Here is a 21,246-nt window from a genome sequence, read left to right on the forward strand (position 1 = left end):
AAAAAATGACCTTTTTTTATTCTAGGGTTAGCAGCGGGGCAGAGAGATTAAGGTTCTTCTTGTTACATGTATTTTTAACTGTCATTCAGTTTACATCTTCAGAAGAGGTTATTTGCTGTACTTTCAGGATGCTGTTCATCCTTGTCTTAGCCACGACACTGGTTTAAGGAACTGAATGTTTCTTCTTCGATGAGGACAGAAGCGAGACAACTTGTTTCTAAACTGCATCAACTTAAAGTTTCAAGTTTTAATGGTGTAAAAATCTGACATTCAATTACAGTTAAGAGAAACTTGCTACACAGCAAACTGCATCCAAATCTACCAGTTATTGGTGGGACCTTTAAATTAACCATTAACAAGTTATTCAAAGCATCCAGACCTGGAAACATCAGATCACCCAGCCAGTGAGCCAGCAACTCCCTCCCCCTTTTTCATGAGGCTTTAACAAATGCAACTGATGTGACCTTAGCACTGGAGCCAATGACTCCCATTAGTTAACTCCAATATCCAAAAGGGCTAGGGAGATCCTGTGTTAAGCCCAATGCAATATGCATTAGTGTCATGGAGCAGGAAGATCCCAGTGTCTACTTGTTAAAGTTCACACAAACCATACAGATACAGGATAAAACACAGACTCAAAAGGATCCATTATGTTTGAAAAAAATTCCAAATAAAATGACATCTTCTGCACAGCCCAGCCTCAGACACAGCCACACCTTTATCTAGTATAATAAACTCTGTAGTAAACTGTTTTTGACCTCCATAGAGAGTAGGAGTTGTCAAATTTAAGGAGATAAACTCCTCTCCCTGGGTACTGGTGGCTGCCAGCATACACTTCTTCGTGACAGTCTCGTCTGTACACAGGCACTATTTCATCTAGCTGAGGCTTGTTGGCATTCTTTTTGGCTTTTTCTTCACTGCTAGTATTTTCTGCAAGGGGAAAAAAAAAAGGTGTCAGTTAACATGGGTGGATGCTTTACAAGAGAAAGTTAGACTGATCTGTTGTGGACAAGGCACTCTTTGTTAGTTTAAAAATCAGATGGGTCAAAGTGGTTCATACCAAGGCTATGGCTAAAGCATTCAAAAGCAGGAGGAACAGTAAGCATGCTCACTTTATTGTGAATTTTACAGTCCTATATTACAATCCACCACACCCATCTCCCCAGCACAGCTGGGTTAGTTTGTAGAGATGCTAAGCTCTAGTTTTCATTACGACATTACCCCACATTGACTGCTACTGATCTGACATACTTACTACTACCGATTACTTAGTAGTAATATCCAGAAGGCCACTGCTTCCTGTGTCAGAGCAGTTCCTTCTAAGCAAATCACACGTTCATTTCAAAACCTTTTTTTCTGATGGTATGCTAAACTCCCCTGTAGGTAAAGGCTGTTATCTGTGTCCTGGCCACTATCAGGAATTGCTCTTAAGCTGTTTTGTTGAAGCCTCAAGGAAACTTCCTCCCTAGAAAAAGTTCATGAACAGCGGGGCAGGATTGTTCTTAAGGTTTTCAGTGTGCAGATCCACTATGCTCTACTATGGCACAGGTTTCAATCTAGCTTACTGAATAGCTGAATTGGACAAGAGGGCACATTAAGGAGCAAGTAAAACTTAGGAAAAGGATTTCCCCACCCTCAAATGCTTTAACCTATCTGTGACCAAGTGAGGTGACTGAAGTTACTTTCAGAATTGCACTTCCTATTTAAAATGGAAGACAAGATTCCAGCTAGATGGAAGCTGGGGGAACTAGGAGATTACACAAGACAATCAGTTGAGTTTTCCCCCATGGCAAGCTCTGTAGGACTGGTAGTTTATATAAATAAGCATGCTTACCTTCTTCTTCATCCTCATCATCACTGGATTCGCTGACATGCACACTGACTGCAGTATTAGGGGAGTCTGTCCATTCAAAATACACCCCAAAACCAATGTCATAATTGTCTGTAGCAAACTCCCAAAAGAGGTAAGACCCCTCTTCATGAGTTGGTACTCTAACTGTAACCACTTCTCCTCGGCCCACTGTGATCACAGAGTCTGCATCCTGCCGGATTTTTTCCTTGAAGTCTTTTATCTGGGGTCGTGTCCACATTGATGGGGCAGCTATCACTGGAACAGAATCTGGAGAGAAGGGGGAAAATATCCCAGTTAAGCTTTTGCTTCAGTTATTTATGTTGCATGCTTAAGTGTGCTTTAGGGGCACTTGAGGACCACAAGCATCAGAGTTGCTTCTAAGTAATTTACTTTTTTTTTTACTGAAGAAACATCTTTTCACAGATTAAAAGTTACATGAAATGCAGTGCAAATTTAGATATAACCATGCACACAAATTCTACCAGTATACCTATCTGCCACATTTAGACTGACAGTGCTTACACAGAGAAGACTCAGAAGACAGACATACTGCTACAGGTGATGGGGTTACATTGCACAGAACCCTTCACTGAAAGGATCTTTAATGCGACGTAACCAGAGGTTGTGATTTATCTAGAAATTGTCAAATATTGACTAAAATTACTGAACACCTCACTATGCAGACAGGGACCATGCTAGTGTTGGTTCCATACTGGGATCCAAGCAAGTCTTTTGAGGACTACTGATTGTGGATGAAAGTATAGAGGTAACACCCAGAAATACCAGTGATGAGAGAGCTGCTGGGAGGCTACTTTTCCTGCTCCACTTCCACAGCTTCCTAAAAGCTGTCTGAAGGTGGTGAGAAATGTGATGGGACAGCAGTCTGGACTGCACATAGGACAGGGCTAAGCCACAGCATTCAGAGAGAGTAAGAAGGATTTGGCCTTATTTTAATCTGTAAGGCTAAATCAAGACTCAGTTTTGACCTGAGTTCAAGTAAGTTTGAACATATTTCTGCACAGAACAGCTTTCTGCTAGAACTTTTATGCTCCTTTCCTTCAAGTCAAGAGTGAAAGGGGAGGTTCTGGATCCCATCCACTTGGCTTGAAATGCTTTTGCTGCTTCCTCTTTCCCACTCCCCCAAAGTGGAGCGTTGCCTGGGCAATATTGTTCTCCCTTGAGATAAACTGGACCCAGGAATCAAACCTAGCTCTTGCATAGCCCAGCGAAGCCAAGCAAAGAGCCATAGTAACTGTACTTAAGATATCTGAATCCTAAGAAAGGCTTTTGCTATTTATTTTTAGTTAAGGAATCTAGCTAGTCCTACCTTTTGGTCCATTCTCCAGTGCTTCTTCCAAAGCCTCTGGATCCAGCTCTTTTTCAGGGCTGTCTGCATGTGCACTGGCCTGCCCGTTAACAGATGGGGTGTCCCCTGGGGCAGGTGCATTCACCTTCGATGCAGTAGTCAGAGGTGTCCCTGTTGCTGCCACAACTGCCGCCTCCTGCTGTTTTTGTAAGGCTGCCTAAAATGACAGAAATTAAGTCAAGTAAAACCAAAACCTCCCAAGATGTCTCCCTCTTCCAGCAGAAGGTATAAAGACCATTTCAAGAAAAAAAATCTCCCCCTGCGTCCCACAAGGAGGCTTGACACAAAAGACCAGAAGCAGCACACATTAACCAGTGAGAGTTATGTGTACTTAGTATCAGGGGAAGCAAAGTCACTTTGTTCTAGGCTGGTGGATATAACCTGAAGAAAAAAAATTCAACTTTCTAATTAATTAGGGCACACACAATAAACTCTTGCACTTAACTACGGAAGTTGTGCATTTCAGTAACTCCTGTAACACCTCTTTCAAAATTGAAAATGACAACTTGTTTGCTGGTTTTTACCAGTGAGCTGAAAGGGTTCTGGCCTGAGCTCATCCAGGTCTACAAAGAACTGGAAGTATTTAAGGTCTATTAAGTACTTTGCCAATTTGTGAGTTAACTTGCTCAACAGGGTTGTCTATCAAATCCATGACACCTGACAAAGGCAGTTATTTAATAGGAAAGCAGGAAGCCTAAGAGCCACAAGGACTGTGAGTGGTCTGGGAGAAGAGTTATTAAAGCTCAGAGGTGCTGCTTTTAGAACATGACTTATGTACATTGAAACTCTTTAGATAGAATTTATCATGCTGTCCCTGTGCAAAGGATTAAATACACTTAAAAAGAGATTATACATGGTAACAACCAACCTTTTCGATTTAAGCAGGATGCATTATCCCTTTAGTTTCGAGGCTTATTCTCCCACCCCTAGTTATCAGTACAGAGCAACTACATACACTTTTTCGTTGGGACAGGGAAAAGGTATAATTGACAGTACCATTCTTTGAAGAATAACCTAATGAGCACATGATTTTGATGAATGAATGGAATATAGGTATCCTGAAGGAGTATGAAGACAATATAGTCAAATCTTAGTTAGACTTCAAAGTTGAGCAATTGTACAGATGCTGTCCAGATCTACCTTCTACTAAAAAAAGTTCTATGCAGTGATTCAATGTAGAGTGGTGAGAACTTTTCTAGAAAAGTATTGCATATAGCCTTTCCAAAATTAATCTTAACAGAACCTTATAAGCATGGTTACTTATAAGCAACCATGACAGATCAGCACTTTAACTGTACTACAGATCCCAAGGCAGCTGAGTTACAGGCATCCAAAAGGAAAGTATTCCTCAGAAGTGTTACGGAGGCTACGCGAGTCTTCAGGAAAGTCCAAAGTAGAATTAGATAACTTTAGCTCTGTTATACACTTCTTTTCTACAAGAGTTGTCCAAGCAGAGATTTGAAAGATAAGCTTCATTGCCTGGCAGGCTTAGTATTTTGTAAGCCACTACAAAGGAAAGGCCGTTTTGCCCTGGGTTTCGGAGGGCATTAGTCTTCTGTACATCAAAAGCAGACAGCCATGATTGAAAGGAGCAGTGCTGATAGCATTGAAGAAAATTGGCAGCAGCATCTCTGACACCTCAGTCTCGAGGGAGTAGTATCAATTACAGAATGCATCAAGGACAAGAGGAAACAGCCTCAAGTTGCGCCAGGGGAGGTTTAGATCGGATACTAGGAAAAGTTTCTTAACTGAAAGGGTTATCAAGCATCGGAACAGGCTGCCCAGGGAAGTGGTGGAGTCACCATCCCTGGAGGTATTTAGAAGACATGTAGATGTGGTTCTTAGGGACATGATTTAGTGGTGGACTTGGCAGTGCTAGGTTTACAGTTGGACCTGATGATCTTAAAGGTCTTTTCCAGCCTAAAATGATTGTATGATTCTATGACAAGACTGATGAGGCTATAGCTTTTGCTTACCACTATGACACCAAAGCATTGGTACCAAGGCAGCATTAAGCTTCAAGAGTAACTATTACAGGGCAGGAAGCCTCTGACTTTCCTTTACCACTTTAACTCCATCAAACCACGGTTTGGGTTGGAAGGGACCCTTAAAGATCATGTAGTCCAATGCCCCTGCCATGGGCAGAGACACCTTTCACTAGGGCAAGGTTGCTCAAAGCTCTGTCCAGCCTGATCTTGGACACTCCCAGTGATGGGGCATCCACAACTTCTCTGAGCAACCTGGTCCAGCGTCTCACCACCTTCACTGTAAAAAATTTGTTCCTTATGTCAAGTCTAAACCTAGCATCTTTCAGTTTAAAACCATTGCCCATTGTCCTGTCACTACAAGCCCTGGTAAAAAGTCTTTCTCTGTCTTTCTTATAAGCACCTTTTAAGCATTGAAAGGCCGCAACAAGGTCTCCCTGGAGCCTTCTCTTCTCCAGGCTAAACCACCCCAGCTCTCTCAGCCTGTCCTCATAGGAGAGGGGTTCCATCCCTCTGATCATTTTTGTGGCCCTCCTCTGGACTGCTCTAACAGGTCCATGTCAGTCTTGTTCTGGGGGCCCCAGAGCTGGATACAGGACTCCAGGTGGGGGTCTCATGAGAGCCGAGTAGAGGGGGAGGATTACCTCCCTCAGCCTTCTGGCCACACTTCTTTTTATGCAGCCCAGGATATGATTGGCTTTCTGGGCTGCAAGCGCACACTGCCAGCTCATATCCAGTTTTTCATCCACCACTATCCCCAAGTCCATCTCTGTAGGGCTGCTCTCAATCCATTCATCCCACAGTCTATATTGATACTGGAGGGTTGTCCCTACCCAGGTGCAGGACCTTGCACTTGGCCTTGTTGAACTTCATGAGGTTCACATGGGCCTTGTGGGGTTCACAGGGGTTCCTTCCTTGGACAGTTCTTTGTATTTTGACAAGACTGATGCCCTCAGCAGATGACTTCACAGAAAATTAGTTACTGAATTTTAGGTCTTTAGCTCAAGAACAATAGACCTCAGACTGGCAGTTATAGGCCATTTAAGATTCAGGTCTTACCAGGTCTGACCAGAGAGGTCAGACATACTAGAGTCTGAAGTCTGGCTTACATCTGTTTAAGACACTTACAGATGGACATCCTTGAACTTCAAAATAGCTTGAGATGTGAATACAGTACATCTGCCAGAGATGCAAGATTCCCCTAAACAGAGAAGTGGCCTTTCAAGCCCAGGCACAAAACTCTTGCAAAGTAAGTTACTAAAGCCATTTGCTACCAGAAATATGAAAGTCTGTCCTCCCACCCAAACCACAAGCTGTCTATTACAGGCAAGCAAATTAATTAGACACTGATGTCAGACAATAGATGCAAAAGGAGAGAGAAGTCAGTAGTGCTCAAGTTGACAGGGAGGAGTAATCTCAAACCCAGTAGTGATGTGACTGCTGCATGCATGTTCAGCTGGAAACACATGGCTGACCAAAGCCTGCTGCTCTGCACAGATCTTCAGGTGCAATACCTACATGGAAAATCACTTGAATAGGTTTGTTCGTGCTCAGATGCACTGGTATGTACCCCCATTAAATTACACACACAATAGATGCTGCAAGCAGAGCGCTTCACATTTGGTCTCCAAGAATTGTATTGAACAAAGTAATTTAAGGCTGCTTAGAATTTTCTTAACTAATAGCTGCTTCAGAAAACTACTCAAAAAGATTAAGTAAAGGGGCTTTGGTGTTTGAATCCGAAGCAGCGTTAGTCACTAAACACTATCTCTCCTTGTAGCAATTAGCTTTTCAAGGGGATAAGGGTGGACAAGTTAACATCTCCCAAAGACAGCCTGGGACACAAAATCGAAGTTTCTCAGCTGGTCAGCCATACCTGTTGCTGTGCAAGCTGGACTTGATACAACTGCTGCATGTATTGTTGATAATGCTGTTCCTGGAGCTGCCGAATTAGGATCTGCTGCTGTTCGTAGTTGCCCGGATACTGCTGGGCTGCATACTGCTGGAACTGAACGGCAGTCTGGGAGTTCAGTGCTGCCATTATCTGTTGCCTAGATTGGTGGGAGGAGAGTAGGAAGATTACAAGCAGCTGAGGGTATTGGGGAAATCCCTGTACTTAAGTGATTTAAGTGGCCTCAAAGACATTTAATTCAATTCCTGCAAAAACCAATTAAAACAAATCTACATAATACAGCAGAGCCCAGAGGTAATGCAAATGTAAATTTTTGCCTAAAAATATGCTCAGAATATAAAGAAGGGAGCAACAATTTCTACTTAATGTTTTAAAACATGAAATGTTAGCAGAACAAGAGTTATTACATAATTCTCAATCTGTAGTCTGATAAAGAGGTAGTGCTAGAAAAAACGCATGACAATTTCTCAAACAAGCAAGGGAAAAACCCCACATTTGGTTCCTCCAGAAAACATGCAGAAACCATCCTTCTAGCAGCCCTTCTACAAATATTGTTAAGAACAGACCTGCTGTGGTACAGCACACCACTGCTTTTTGGTAAATTTAAAGAAAAACACACCACATTACTATCTTAATTTCCCAGGACAGTATGCAAACAGATATGAAGAGCATGACTGACTATGACCTAATTCAGGAACAGAAAAAATGCTGCCAAATAGGGCATCTGTGGAGGAACACAAGGGTTATTTATGCACAGGATCAGTTTTCCTCTCTCCAGAGGGCTAACAGAAGCTATATAATAAAAAACTAACTAGATCCAGAGTTCATTTTGTCTCACATTATGTCCATCAGTGACCAGCTATCAATGCTTCAGAGGAAGAAAGAAGTATCACACAAATGCAGGAGTAATTCTTTGCTTCCTGCCCTTCCTCCTTCCCCCAAAATCATCCTCTAAAAGCTCTGGTATTAGACTGGTTTGTATCCTAAGAGACAAGATTTACTATTTCAGCAAAACTATGACCACTTTAGATACACTTGACCTGTATATATGTATCCATATTCCTTTTCTGTCTAAATTCTTTAGCTCTGTAACCTGTTATAACCACTTAGTACACAATTGCTATTCATGTAAAAAAGTAATCTCAGCTTCAAGGCATACCACACTTCTTGTTACTTAGCACTGTGCAACATTTTTCTATTGTATTCTCTGTTCATTTATGTCTGTATTCTACACTCCTCTGGCTCTCTCAGTGCTAACAAACAGTAAAACTTGTGGATTTATTATTTGCTCCCTTCTCAAAACTACTACATAGCAAGTGCAGGATCTACTTCAGAGACACTCTCTGCAAAGACATTTTTATTATGGAAAATGATTGCTGACTGGTGTGGAACAGCTTTGATGATCTACTATTCTCTTACATATTACGTGTGCAATGCTAGATCCATGTTTTCAGCATCTGGATATGATGGGAACAGTGAAATATAACTAGAGCTGTATATTCTAAGTAAACAACTTAATTCAGGCTACAAAAAGAGGTTAAGGAGGTTAAGTGCATTTGAACATGAATTTTTAACTCCTTTTAGAAAGGTGCTAAGATCCAGGGATTGCCAGTGTACAAATGAGATTTGCAGACACTTCACACTTCCTAGAAAGGGAGCACCTTTAAGTAGGTAGTGTTAGAATACCAAGTTAGAAAGTTTCAGCCATGCATTCAAAAGATCCCAGTGAACTGCAGTCATCCTTTTTCAAGGCTCCACCTTCTGTGAAAGGATAGAAACTTTCAAGTCACAGTTCAAACGCTTCCAGTTGGACACTTAACTCCGCTCAGTTGAGTGCAGCGTTAATCATTTAAGAAGCAGAGCCACAAGTTTTCATGAGGTGCAGCCCTTGAACCCAAAAACCTCCAGAGCTTCTCTTTAAACAAAGCTTCTCTGGCACTTTCATCCGAGAAGGCTACACACAATAACATGTTAGGATAATTATTCTCTGCAAATTGTGTCCCTCTTAACTAAGGATGCAAGCGTCACTGCCAGACGCGAGTGCTCTGAACTTCAGGTATTCAATTCTAGCAAAACTATTTAAACAGATAGATACAATTGTCTCAAGTGCAAGGCAGTTATTCTCTTTGAAGTGTTGTTTGTTTCAGCTACTCACTTTTGTTGTTCCATCCGAAGTCGTTCCTCCTCTATTCTCCTCCTCTCTTCTTCTTCTCTTCTCAGTCTTTCCTCTTCTTCTCGCCTACGTTTTTCTTCTTCTTTTTGTAAACGCTCACGCTCCTCCTCTTCACGCCGCCTTCGTTCTTCCTCTTCTCTTCTGCAACATCCACTCAATAAGCTATTTCAGCATTCCTATAATCCTAGGATGAGTTATTTTCAACATGCTGTAACCTGCCTTTTGCCTGCCCAATAAGGCTTTTTGTTTGGTATCATCTCCTCCCACTTCAATTTGACTGGAGAAGTGTCTTATTGAACCCAAGAAGAAAACATATTAACATTTAGTTTTACTGCACTGTGCAGTATGAGAAGTGTAAATTCTGTATTATAATTTGATATTCATTCTAACCTGTTACTATACTATCCTTAGCAGAGAGCAGTAGAAAAAATTGTCTGGAAACCTTAAACACGTCTTCCAAGCTTTAACATATGTTCAATAATTACATGGATTCTATAGTTTAATGACCACATGATATGTGAACGATAGCAGAAGATAGCCTTTGTCAAGTTGCTAACCCATACCAGAAGAGTTTAAAGCACCTGAAAACTGCATGTTCTGTATAAGTTTGGTCCACAGACACATCAGGGCAGACATTTTGTGAAGTGTATTTCTTAAACACATGACAGTATCAGCAAAATCTAAAAAAAGTCCTTATATTCTAGGTGTCCTTACCTCAGAAACAATCATTCATTACTGGCAAAGTAAAAAGGCTTAAAGATATCAAATGGTACCTCAACCACCTTCAAGCATTTCTCTTGCCAAGACAACTTCAACCTAAGCTAGCTGTGACACTGTCCATAGGTCAAGAGTTACACGCTCAATATACTCCAAAGGACTCAAACATTACCTTTTCTTTTCTTGTTCTTCTTTCTCTATCTTGTGGGAAGTGACATATGTTGAAAACAAGTGGCAGCACCTATTCAGGAGCTTAACAAATTCTGTCATAGCTTTTTGCTTTGACATGTTTCCAAGGGCAGCCCATTCCTTCCTGAGAGAGAGAAATCAGCTGAAATAACAGAAGACTCAACTCTTTTCAAGTCAGTAGTGAACTCTGAGAATCCAGCAAAGAAAAAAAAAAGTTGGGAGACCAGGGACCAAACTTTATCATATGCAGTTTCAGAGAAGCAACAACTTTCTCCCATTCAAAGACAGACCTTAAACCTGTAGGTTTCAGTGCTCTCTTCTGCCTGCACCAGAACAACCCTTTCAAACAGCCATAACTGAGTGCTTATATGAAATCTCATGAAATCTCATTGACCCTACTTCAAATTCTGAACTACGTCCAAAAAATTCCCAGATACAAGTGAACTTTAAATATTTTTTACCCCTCTTCCACTCTAGTTTGTAGAAAAAAACGTATACGTTTTCCCAGATGAACAAACATAGTAACAACCATCAATTATAGCACTTGAGTTAGTTGAACGCCAACAGCCTGGTTCTTCCTAAAGGAAGGTTACGTCCATTTGGGCGAAAGCAGTGCACTGGGTCCAGCTCCGAGAAGCCAGTGCTGTGTTGCACATTGCTTTCATGCTAGAAATAGCAACAATGAACATTTGAAGTGCAGCCTGAACTGCAAGCAATATGAGAGACAGGCCTGAGATTGCCCAGATATCGTAAAAATTTACTCAGAGTTTGAATGCATCAGGTACCTGATTTCAGAAGTTAGCTTTGATATTAACAAAAGCTATGGTGAATGCTGCTACCACTGGCAAAAGCCTTGGCCTTTTGTAGCCCTGGTGCCCTGTAGCCCTGGTGTGGAGTTAGGATGAAACATGGGCTTGCACATTAATGCACAGCTAACCAAGTCTTAAACTGCTATGAGAAATTGGACTGCCGGCACAGCAGCTTTTCCTAATGTGGTTGAAAAACCCCAATAACCTTTTGTTAGCTCCTTTACTGAACTGTGACTCAGATTTCCAAGATGTATTTGAAGAGGCCACTCGCACAATCCACTACCATACGCACACATTGATGAAACCCACATACTTGTCTTCTTATTGCAGAAATTGGATGATGTTTTCTTCAGACAGGAAAAGCAGAGTTAAGATCAACAAGAGCACCAGCCCTTTTACCTTCTATCATTCCCCAGCACATCAAAGAATCCAACTTCAGGGCAAGTGTCAGGGTTGTAAGGTCCCAGCAGAACCTGTTTGTGCAGCGCCACAAGTTTGAGTTTTTCTTCATATGTTGGATGAAAGGCTTTGCCATCTTTTTCTGTAGAAGAAAAGAAAATTTCACTGTTGTGATTAACTGATAAAGTACAGGACAGCAAAGAGCATTTTGTATAACCACAATCATGATTTCTCTGTAAAAAAGGAATAAGAAAGGTAAGTCACAAAAGGTTAGACAAATTAACTCAGTTCTATTCAAGTAAAATATAGATCTGTCCAGAACAAAAACGTCTAACTTCAGCTGCTGAAACTTAATTATGAAGTGGTTTTCATCATACTGTCTAGAGTGAATCTTAGCTAGTAAGTCATCACATAAATATTTATGTTAATTAGTTCAACATCGTACCATATGGATCTGTATCTCTGAAAAAATTTAAAACCTTAACTTGAATTCAAATGTGTCTGCCAAGTCCATTGTAGTGTGGATAGGAAGAATTTTCCACAAAGAAAGATGTGATGTTAACTTTATAGATTGCTCTCCTTTCATGCTCTTCACATCAATGAAGCCAGAACAAGCAAGGCTTAAGACAAGGAAAACTGCAGAGAGGAAAAATTAGAATTAAGGGAAAGTTTTCCTTGAGGCAATTTGATTGCTGCACTTTGCCAAGGCAGCTGGAATAACCCCTTCACAATTAAAAGTCTCAGAGGCGACTCCATCAGCACCAATGTGTACAGAGAACTCTGGCTGTAAGACACAGGCAACATAAACCTGAACATAATCAGAATTCCAACAGCTCCACACCAACACCTTCTGAAGTGGTCCTGGTCAGATCCTGCCACACATTTACTGGTAAGAAGAGACTTGCATTGATTTAAAACGATATACGAATTAGTCAGCTAGGACTTACCTCAGCACATTTAAACTGCCAAAACAAATCAAAGAAACAGGCATCACTATATGTAATTACACTGCTCATTAAGAAAAGACCTTTTTCTTGAACAGGAAAACAAATAAATAAGCATCATCTCCTTTTGGAAAGGCTGAAATGAGGAAGCCATTATCGGATGTAAACAATAGACATTTCACATGACTGCACTAATAGCTGCTCTCCATGTAGTCAGGAACCACAGGCAGAGCTGTCACTAGTTTCCAGCTCTCCTTTTACAGTAGAGGTCACTTCAGAGCAAGTTTTTTATAGCCCCAAACTGAACAGTCCAATTCATACCCAAATTTTAGGGCAGGCATTTACATATTGCAAAATTGCTTGGCTGATGCTTTTGTAAACAGTTATTAACAGAAAAAGAAGCACATCTCAGAACAAAAGAGGAGGGGAAATACCTCTGCTATGGCCTATTGAGAAACTCAGAGCAAATAATTCTGAAAATTGGAAACAACCCCAGAGGGAAAGTGTTTGCAGGTCACAGCAAACCTGTATTTTTGACAGAATAAGTCCAGTACGTTACTGGACTTACTCAGTTAAAACATCACAAGGAACCGCTACATGCATGCCATTAATTTTGAAGCTAGAAAAACATTTAATCGCTTATTATCCATTTCTAGACGCCCACTGCACCTTCCAGAATCTCAAGTATTCACTCTTCTCCCAGCATCACACCACCTTACAGCAAATATCTCTTCCAGCTTCAAAAAACAGAAGCCTTTCTCCACAAAAATATCTAGCTATTTCCAAAAATACCTGATGGGGTAGAAAAGGTGGGGGTGGGGGTGGTGTGTGTGTGTTGGGGGGGTGGGGGTGGGGGGGTGTATAAAGACTGAACCAGAGTCTACCCAGAGGTATCCAGTGAAAGGACAAGAGGCAACAGACGTAAACTGGAATATAAGAAATTCCACTTAAGCATATGAAGTGGCTTTTTTTACTGCGAGTGATCAAGCACTGACACAGGCTGCCCAGAGATGTTTTGAAGACTCCACCCTTGGAGATATTCAAAACCCACATGGACATAGTCCTGAGAAGCCTGCTCTGAACAGCAAGGGCTGAACTTGACCATCCCCAGAGGTCTCTTCCCACCTCAACAAGTCTGTGACCCTTAAGAGATGCAAATCGTGGCAGCCTGGTAAGCTCCCTCCCTGGGTCTCAGGTCTCCTGCTCTCAGGCCACCCAAAGAGTCCTTTGGCTTTTCCTCAATTCTTCACACTTCTCATTTAACTCAGAATGTGCTTATTAGGTAGCAAACACTTCCATTAGCCTCAATAAACAGCACGCACTTTGAAATCATACTTAATATCCTGGGCAGCGTGCTTAAAAGCAAGTCAATTGATAAGGGTACTACACAAATTTTGTCAGGCTTCTGAACACAGTACACTTCTCAAGGGGGTCCCTATAGCATAGTTTACGTTGCACAACCTGTACACCTACAGTTGTCTGCCAAAAGCCACAGCTATTTGCTCTACTAGACTGCCACCTAAGCCAGCTAACATCATCAGTATTTGAACTCATTTCTGAAGAGGGTTAAAGGGAAAAAACCATCATTTCCCATGCTATACGCAGCACGCCTGCATGATCACAGAACAGAGGAGTCAGACCTCAAGCCCTAACTGCCCAAAATCTGCCTTTACAAAGAACAGTGACCCAAGGGAAGAACAAAGAAGTTAAATAAGAGAGGAAAACAGACAGATGAGAAAAATATGAGACAGGCATTCAGTGACTTGTAGATAATGCAGATTAGAAGCAAACTCTCAGCAAAGTGTTTGGAGCCAGTCAAAAGAGCAAAGCTGTATACTAGCTATTTTTCAGTTGAATTCTTCAGCATGAGCCACATTGTATAATTATCCCAAAGATTTGGAATCGTTGTCATTAAACTGAACCAGAGGATCCGAAGCCATCTGCAGAGTCAAATATGCCAAAAAAGAGCATTAGTGAGTCCAGACAAGTAGAAGTGCCAAAGTTATTCAAGCATCCGGGAACATACCATTTAAGTAGGTATTATCCACACATCTAATACAGTTGTCAGGAAGCTGAAGAACATCAAAGAACACATTGGGAAATCCAAAGGATGCGCACAGCAGTAGTACAGCAACTATACAACCCTCCCTATGCCACTGGTATGCCTGACCCAACAGGGCCAGAGAAAGGATTAGCTTTCTTACAGAAGATTAGGAAGCTTTTTTCCTGACAATACTTCAAACCATCATTCACCTGAAATGGCAATTTCTCAAGTCGACTAAACTCTACACTTAAGCAGCAGCCACTAAAGGATCAAACTCAAGTAGTGATTAAGGCGATGGTTACATGAACAAGGCAGGCTATGGAGCTACAATGCTTTAGGCATTCTGCAGTAAGGGCCCATATATATATACACACACACACATATACATATGTACTTCACTGATGACATGAAGTAGTTCACCCAGAACACAGAGAAAGACTAGCTCCCACTTACTGCAAGCTCAGGCCTCACTGATGCATGCCATGAAACCACAACACTGCGTTACTGTGTTGTCACCCCTGGAAGGAAAATCCCTGCACACCTAATATTAGCTATTCAGACTACCGCTCTCCTTGACAGTGGCCACTTTGTCTAGATGCCCACAAAACTGAGATCCATTGAAAGCAACTCAGTTGAATACTCCAGAAAACCAATACTTAGAACACCAACGACCCTCCTTGCACTACAGGTAATTAACCGTATGCTTGAAGACCACTGTTTGTGTCAGCATGCAAACACAACAGAAAGATGAAGCTATAACTAGTAATGAAAAGCAGATAATGGAGACTTATGTCACTACGTAGCACTGTACCACTGACATGAATTGGTATAAAACCGCAAATTCAGACCTAAAGGCAGTTTAAGAAATATGCTTAAGAAGAGACTGCATCATGCAAGATACTGTTACTCCCATGTAACTTCAGATTATTTTTTTCCTGTAAGAAATATGGCACAACATGCTGCAGCTTCCACTCCAAATTCACCTACTGCACTCACTCCAAACACCTAATTCCTGTAGGATAACATTCAGTCAAGTCATCCAGAAGAAGCTAGAGAACAGTTTGTGAACTGCCATTTTTCACCTCATAGCTTTTAAAGCAGAAGTCACATACGTTAATGCTATTCATTCGCGAAGTTTTAATGAGCAAGACCAAAACGGAGAAGCATGAGAACTGAATTGCTGCCTGCAGATCCCAGTACATACTCTTACACTCGTAATTCTCCTCTCCTGAAGATGTTCTGCATCAACAGAAGAGTTACCAACCGGTCCTTCCAATTAAATGTGATCAAAGCTCAACTTCACATCAAACATAGATAAGTTACAGGGGTTTTCATATTCTTGAAAACAAGAGCCTACTTAACTTATGAATTACAATCATGCCATCAAATTAGCCTTCAAAAAAAAAAGATTAGGTCAAAGAATTAATTTAGAATGATGTATTGCTGAGGTTGAAAATGCATTCTTGTTAGGATAACAGGAAATAACTTGGAGCAATCAAACAAAATTAGAGTACTTAACATACCAGGAAAGCCTTTAGGTACCAAAATTATATGGTTTGTATACTGTCTACTCAGATATGCTACACTGCAAATCACTTTAGACAGTGCATGAACACTTCAGGGACTGTCATATATTGACAATTGGGTGCAATGGTGTTTCAATGACAGGATACAGAAAACCATAAAGCCAGGCTGATCCTGGGAAAGATTTGCTGGCAGAGCTATGCAAGCCACCCCCTCCTACTGCAGGACACAGGCGACTTGTTTAAGGTGTCATCTTCGCTGGCATAGCTCATACCAGTTCGCCAAGCAAAATAAGCCATCAGAGACACTTCTACTCTGCCAGCTGCCCCGGGGCACACAATTACAGACAGTCCAAGAGACACTGAAACGGGTACGTTTCTTTAACATGACTGTGTTCTCCCCTGTACACTGGATCTAGCACAGTGGAGCAGCTTCTTAGGGGCAGCCAAAATGCTGATTGACCTGAACTAGACTCGACAGAGCAGTAAGGGAAAGAGCACGTATTGTAAGGAAGGCTCTTGTTTCTCACAGAAAAATGGACTGGAACACTATTAACCATCTATTTTCTATGCCTCTATTATTCTGAAAAGCTTTCTTCACAAGCCATTATGGATGCTAAAAAAAGCTAGCGCACATCTCCTGCACAGCCTAAGGCCTGACAGTTGAAATGACCCAGGGTCAAGCATTTTAGATCTGCTTCTGTCTTTATCAGAGACAGAATAAAGTAGCTTTTGAGTCTAATATCCTAGCCCAGTTTCAGTTGTGTTTTTCACATTGTTTATATGCACTCCCACCCTGTCTTGTCTTCGAGCAATTCTGTTACATGCAATATGCCACCACAGACAAGTGTTGGCAGCCATTGTAATAAGCATATCCGAACTATTTTGATCAGATTCAACCGCTCCAGGAAGAAAGCACATCATGAGTTACAACCAGACAACTCAGTCTGCACACTGAAGCTGAAAGGAAGCTGCTTAACTAGCGATCGCTGCTTACCCTTTCACCTCACCCAGGGACTCCTCTAGCATCCTGACCAGAGCTCCTTCCATCTCAATAACCACAGTTAATCCAGATACCATCGTCCTCCCAAACAAGCGCTGCCCTTGTTTGTTCCATGGTAGCTGTGTGAGTAGGTAGTATCATACACTGAGGCATGGATATCAACTAGCTTTAAGAAAGAAAGTTTTTCAAAGATACCCCCCATCTCCAAATCAGCAGGTTTTAGAAGAATGATCAGAAACAAGACCTTGGCATTGACCTATTAACATGGGTCAACCTTCAGATCCCACAGATGTTGCTTTTTGAAGTAAAGGAGGAATCCGTATTTGTTCCTTGGCATCTACAAGGCTGCTAAACAAGCATGCCCACTCCCACAGTTGTTTTGACATTGAATGCATGAAAATCATTTGGAAACAAGACCAATTATTTTCGGAACCACACAGATATAGAACAAGGAGGCAGAATCAGTAATCCAAGTACTACAAGCTCCTGTAACTCACCATCACATCTATAAATAAAAATCCTCATGTTATGTCACTTTCAGCAAAAACTACAGATGAAAATATGGGCAATGACTTCATGTGACTTATTCCAGCCATAAGGACAGAGGAATGAGGTCTCCATTTGGAAAGTCTGACAACTCCATACAATGTGGAAAAATGTCCTCTTATGAGCAAAACCATGTGTTACAAGAAATTGCAGAAGGTTTAAAAAAAAAAAAAGAGCAGCAGTAAGTAGAAACATGCTGAAATTAAAACTTTTATTAAAAGGAAGGCAACAACAAACCCACTGTTGAGATAACAGAACACCAGAAACTGGAACCTAGACACAAGTAACACTCCACTGACTTTTCAGCATCCAAGAGGAGATAAATGTAGAGCATAAATTTCATTAAAACGTGAGACATAATAGACATAGGTTATCAGCAATGTAGATATACACTATGGATGAACTTAAGTTTTACACTGTAAATACAGGTTCCAATAGAATATTAAACCCAAGACAAAATGAGACCATGGTGGACAGAAACAAGAAATTTGCTACTGCAGAGACATTTCTTTCTGCATCATGTTTTAAGAACAAACACTCATTAAACCAAACTAGAACTCTTTCAAGCAGCTTGTTTTACAGAAAGGAGAAAGAGACAGAAGTTACAATGCTTCCACAACCTGATACCCGATTGCCGTAGCTTTTGGCACAGGAAAAAAAAAAAAGAAAAAATCAAGACCCTTATGATTCCTTTTGGTTTTTACAGCTTAAAAAAAACAACTCTCTGTATGTTAGCATACTAACAAAAAAATTGCTTTGTGGAAGGGCATCAGAACAGGGTCAAAGAACCACGGCTCAAGAAAACTGCTTAGAGCTTTACGTGCTCCTAACAACTATCAGGGTGCAGGTCAGCCAAAGTGAATAAAACAGACAACTTTGTCCTTCTAGCACAGTTTCCACCTGCCAGTATGCTTGCCCTCAGAAGAGGCAGCTTTCCTGGGGGTCATCTAACAACTGACCACCACAAGACTGACCTTTCCAAGTATGGAGTTGTATCTTCCCTCGTGCAGGCAGGTTGCTAGAGTCGCTGCTCTGTGCCCCATGTTAAACAACAGGCACCTGAAAGCCAGCAAAGTGACACATCGCTGCGAGATGCCCAAATACACTGCAGTGCCATGTAACACCACAGTGAATCTGGCTTTTCCTCTGAAACCACACAGTCAATTTCCTTCTCTTGAGGAGAGCAAGTGTGACAAGGTACCTCCGGCTTCCTGCAGAAGCACACCTGGCTACAGGGGATCCCAAGACAAACGCTTCAGGTCTACACCCTGGGTATTTCATGGCTCCCTCGCACAGCTGCCAGCTGGAGTCATGACGGCACACGAAGCGGCAAAACCAGACTTGAAGTTAGCATCCTGTGGAGACGGCACGACATCTCACGCCAGTACCCGGGCTGTCAGCAGACTCGACAACACTCAAAGAGAGCACTCTTCGCCTACGTTTGCAGGGTTTTTCTTCACATCCCACAAGCAAGGATTTTTTTTGCTCCGTTTTTAGCTCAGGTGGTGCAAACCCTCGGAAATGCCTTCCCGGCCCCGCGGAGCGGGCACACCGCAGCCCGGGGCAGCCTGCCGGCTCTTCTCCCGGTTCCCCGCCCCGCCTCACCTCTCGTACCAGGAAAAGCGCGTCCCCACAAGCCGCCACCGACCGCCGTGACACGATGCTCGCCCCGGCTCGCCGCCGCGCCCGGCACACCGACCCCCAGGGGCCGCGGGCGGTGCCGGCGCTGCCGCCTGCCCCGCTACGGCGCCGCCCCTCGCCGCTCTCGGGGGAGCCGGGGCTCCGCCTGCGCCCCGGAGCCCGGCCCGGCGGGGAGGCCACCGATGCCGCCACCTGGGGCTTCCCGGGACGCGGCGACTCCCGCCTCGCCGCCCCGGTCCCGGCGGGGGGTGTGCGGGCCACGTCGCCGGGCGGCCTCACCTTTGAAGAAGCGCAGCGCCAGGCCGTACAGCTCCTCCAGCGCGAAGCCCCAGCGCCGCTCCGGGCTCAGCGCCGCCTCCTCCGCCGCCTCGCCGCCGGCCTCCGCCTGGCCCGGGGAGCCGGGGCCCGCTCGGCTCCGCCCCGCCGCGGGCTCCCCCTGCCCCGGCCGCGCTTCGCAGTGCGGCACCTCAGCGTTAGGGCTCAGCGTCAGCCCGTCCACCGAGACCTCGAGCCGGTCCGAGCTCAGCACCGCCGCCATCCTCCTCCTCCTCCTCCACCGCCGCCTCCCGCCCGCCCTCCGCCTCCTGCTCCGCTGCGGCGGCCACGTCCCGACTTCCTGTTCCCTCCGACCCGGAACTTCCGGTCCCGCCCAGTAGCGCCGCGGCCCCGCCCCCTCCCCTCGCCAACGGCCGCCCCCGCGGCCCCGCCCCCTCGCCAACGGCCGCCTGCGGCTGTCGGGGGACCCGCGCCCGCCTCAGGTCCCCGATCCCGTCCCAGTCCCCGGCGGGCAGGAGAATGGGCCCTGGCACAGCCGGGCGGCTGGGAGCGGCAGGCTGCGCCGCCGGGGCACGCTCGCCCCACGGCGGTGGCCGCTGGAGCCCGTGAGGTGCCTCGCAACCCCCCCTTCCCGCCTTGCCGCGCTCCCGCGGCCTTGAACTCGGCCCCCGGGGCACGGGTTGCACCCGCTGCGGCAGCCTGCCCCCGCCCCTCGGGGATGGGGCTCAAAGTAAACGCGCCCCCTTCCCCCGGGCGGGAGGTAGGGCAGCCTCGGCCGGGCGGGCGGCCGGGGCAGCGCTGGCACGGCCGGGGGAGCTGCCCGGAGGCAGCAGCGCCGCTTCCTCCAGAAGCGCTTGGGCTGCCTGCCCCACATCGCAGGCCCTCCTCTGCGGCAGCCCTCCGATCCCAGGGCACAGGAGGTGACATTAGTGTTTGGGGGAACAGCCGCTGAATACTTTCTGCGCTTTTTGGTTGCTTTATAGTAGGGAATAATGATTTTTCAACAGCTTTATGTCACAGATTGAAAGTCTTTTGCTTCAGCTGGAAGGTAGTGTGAGGTCTACCACTGACCTCTCTTACTACTCACTCAGGAAACGTGCTTCAGACCTCACACAGGAAAGGAAAGAAATGAGCCAGAGAAAGAAAAAAGAGTACAAGGCAATTACTTCTCCGAGAGCCATATCTGCAGTTAGCTCACTCCCTTGTGACCATGAAACACCGTTCACAATAATACTATTATCATGTGCTCCGCAAGGGGAGAGAGTCCCTCCTGCGCATGGCTAAGGAGGTTTGTTCCCAGCGCAAGCGATCCTCCTCACAGGACTTCGGGAAAGACTGCATTAGCATTGAGTGCTTTTGGTCACCTTTCTCACCCAAACCGAGATGCGGACTGCACGCCCAGGAAGTGGGGTGTCTGTGTCTGATGATTCATGAAACACCGATGCAAAGGAAGAGAACCACACAGCTCTGCAACCTCCTGAAACTCAGGGGGGTGCATGGGAGTCCCCTCCTGTCCCCAGTACTTAGCTCAAGCCTGCCACCCATTTCTGGGGTCATCCCCTGAAGTTGGTCACACCGCCTCAGAATTTATCTACTGTTTGAGGTCAGTTTAGATCTATCTGCTGATCTCTCAGGAATGCTGAAGAGATTTTATTAAGTCACACTTATAAAGTGCTTTGAAGCCTTTGGGTGAAAGGGAGAAGAAATGTAAAGCTTTAAATTGAAGTATTGCATTTCCAGTTAGTATTTCTTGAAAGAGTGAATGCCACACAGGGCACTGTTTACTACAAATGGCGCAGAATTTGATGCAGATGATGATTCATCTAAGCTTCAAAAGAAATTTTACAAGCAATTGGAAAACCTTTGT

The 21,246-nt window shown here is 44.0% G+C and overlaps 1 protein-coding gene across 1 annotated transcript; it reads right to left on the reverse strand.

Annotated features, from left to right (window-relative positions):
- Window positions 1–227: 227 nt before the first annotated feature.
- On the reverse strand, window positions 228–19,671 carry ACBD3 (acyl-CoA binding domain containing 3). Its single transcript, XM_075496529.1, has 8 exons — window positions 19,383–19,671; window positions 11,403–11,544; window positions 10,178–10,318; window positions 9,271–9,429; window positions 7,080–7,254; window positions 3,180–3,375; window positions 1,835–2,119; window positions 228–930 (listed from the first exon to the last, which is right to left on the reverse strand). Exons 1-8 carry the CDS (start codon window positions 19,639–19,641, stop codon window positions 719–721), a joined length of 1,569 nt encoding a protein of 522 aa, XP_075352644.1. The 5' UTR covers window positions 19,642–19,671; the 3' UTR covers window positions 228–718.
- Between the last annotated feature and the right edge of the window lie 1,575 nt (window positions 19,672–21,246).

Source organism: Mycteria americana, chromosome 3 (assembly GCF_035582795.1).
Source record: "Mycteria americana isolate JAX WOST 10 ecotype Jacksonville Zoo and Gardens chromosome 3, USCA_MyAme_1.0, whole genome shotgun sequence".
In the NCBI taxonomy this organism is placed as follows: domain Eukaryota; kingdom Metazoa; phylum Chordata; class Aves; order Ciconiiformes; family Ciconiidae; genus Mycteria; species Mycteria americana.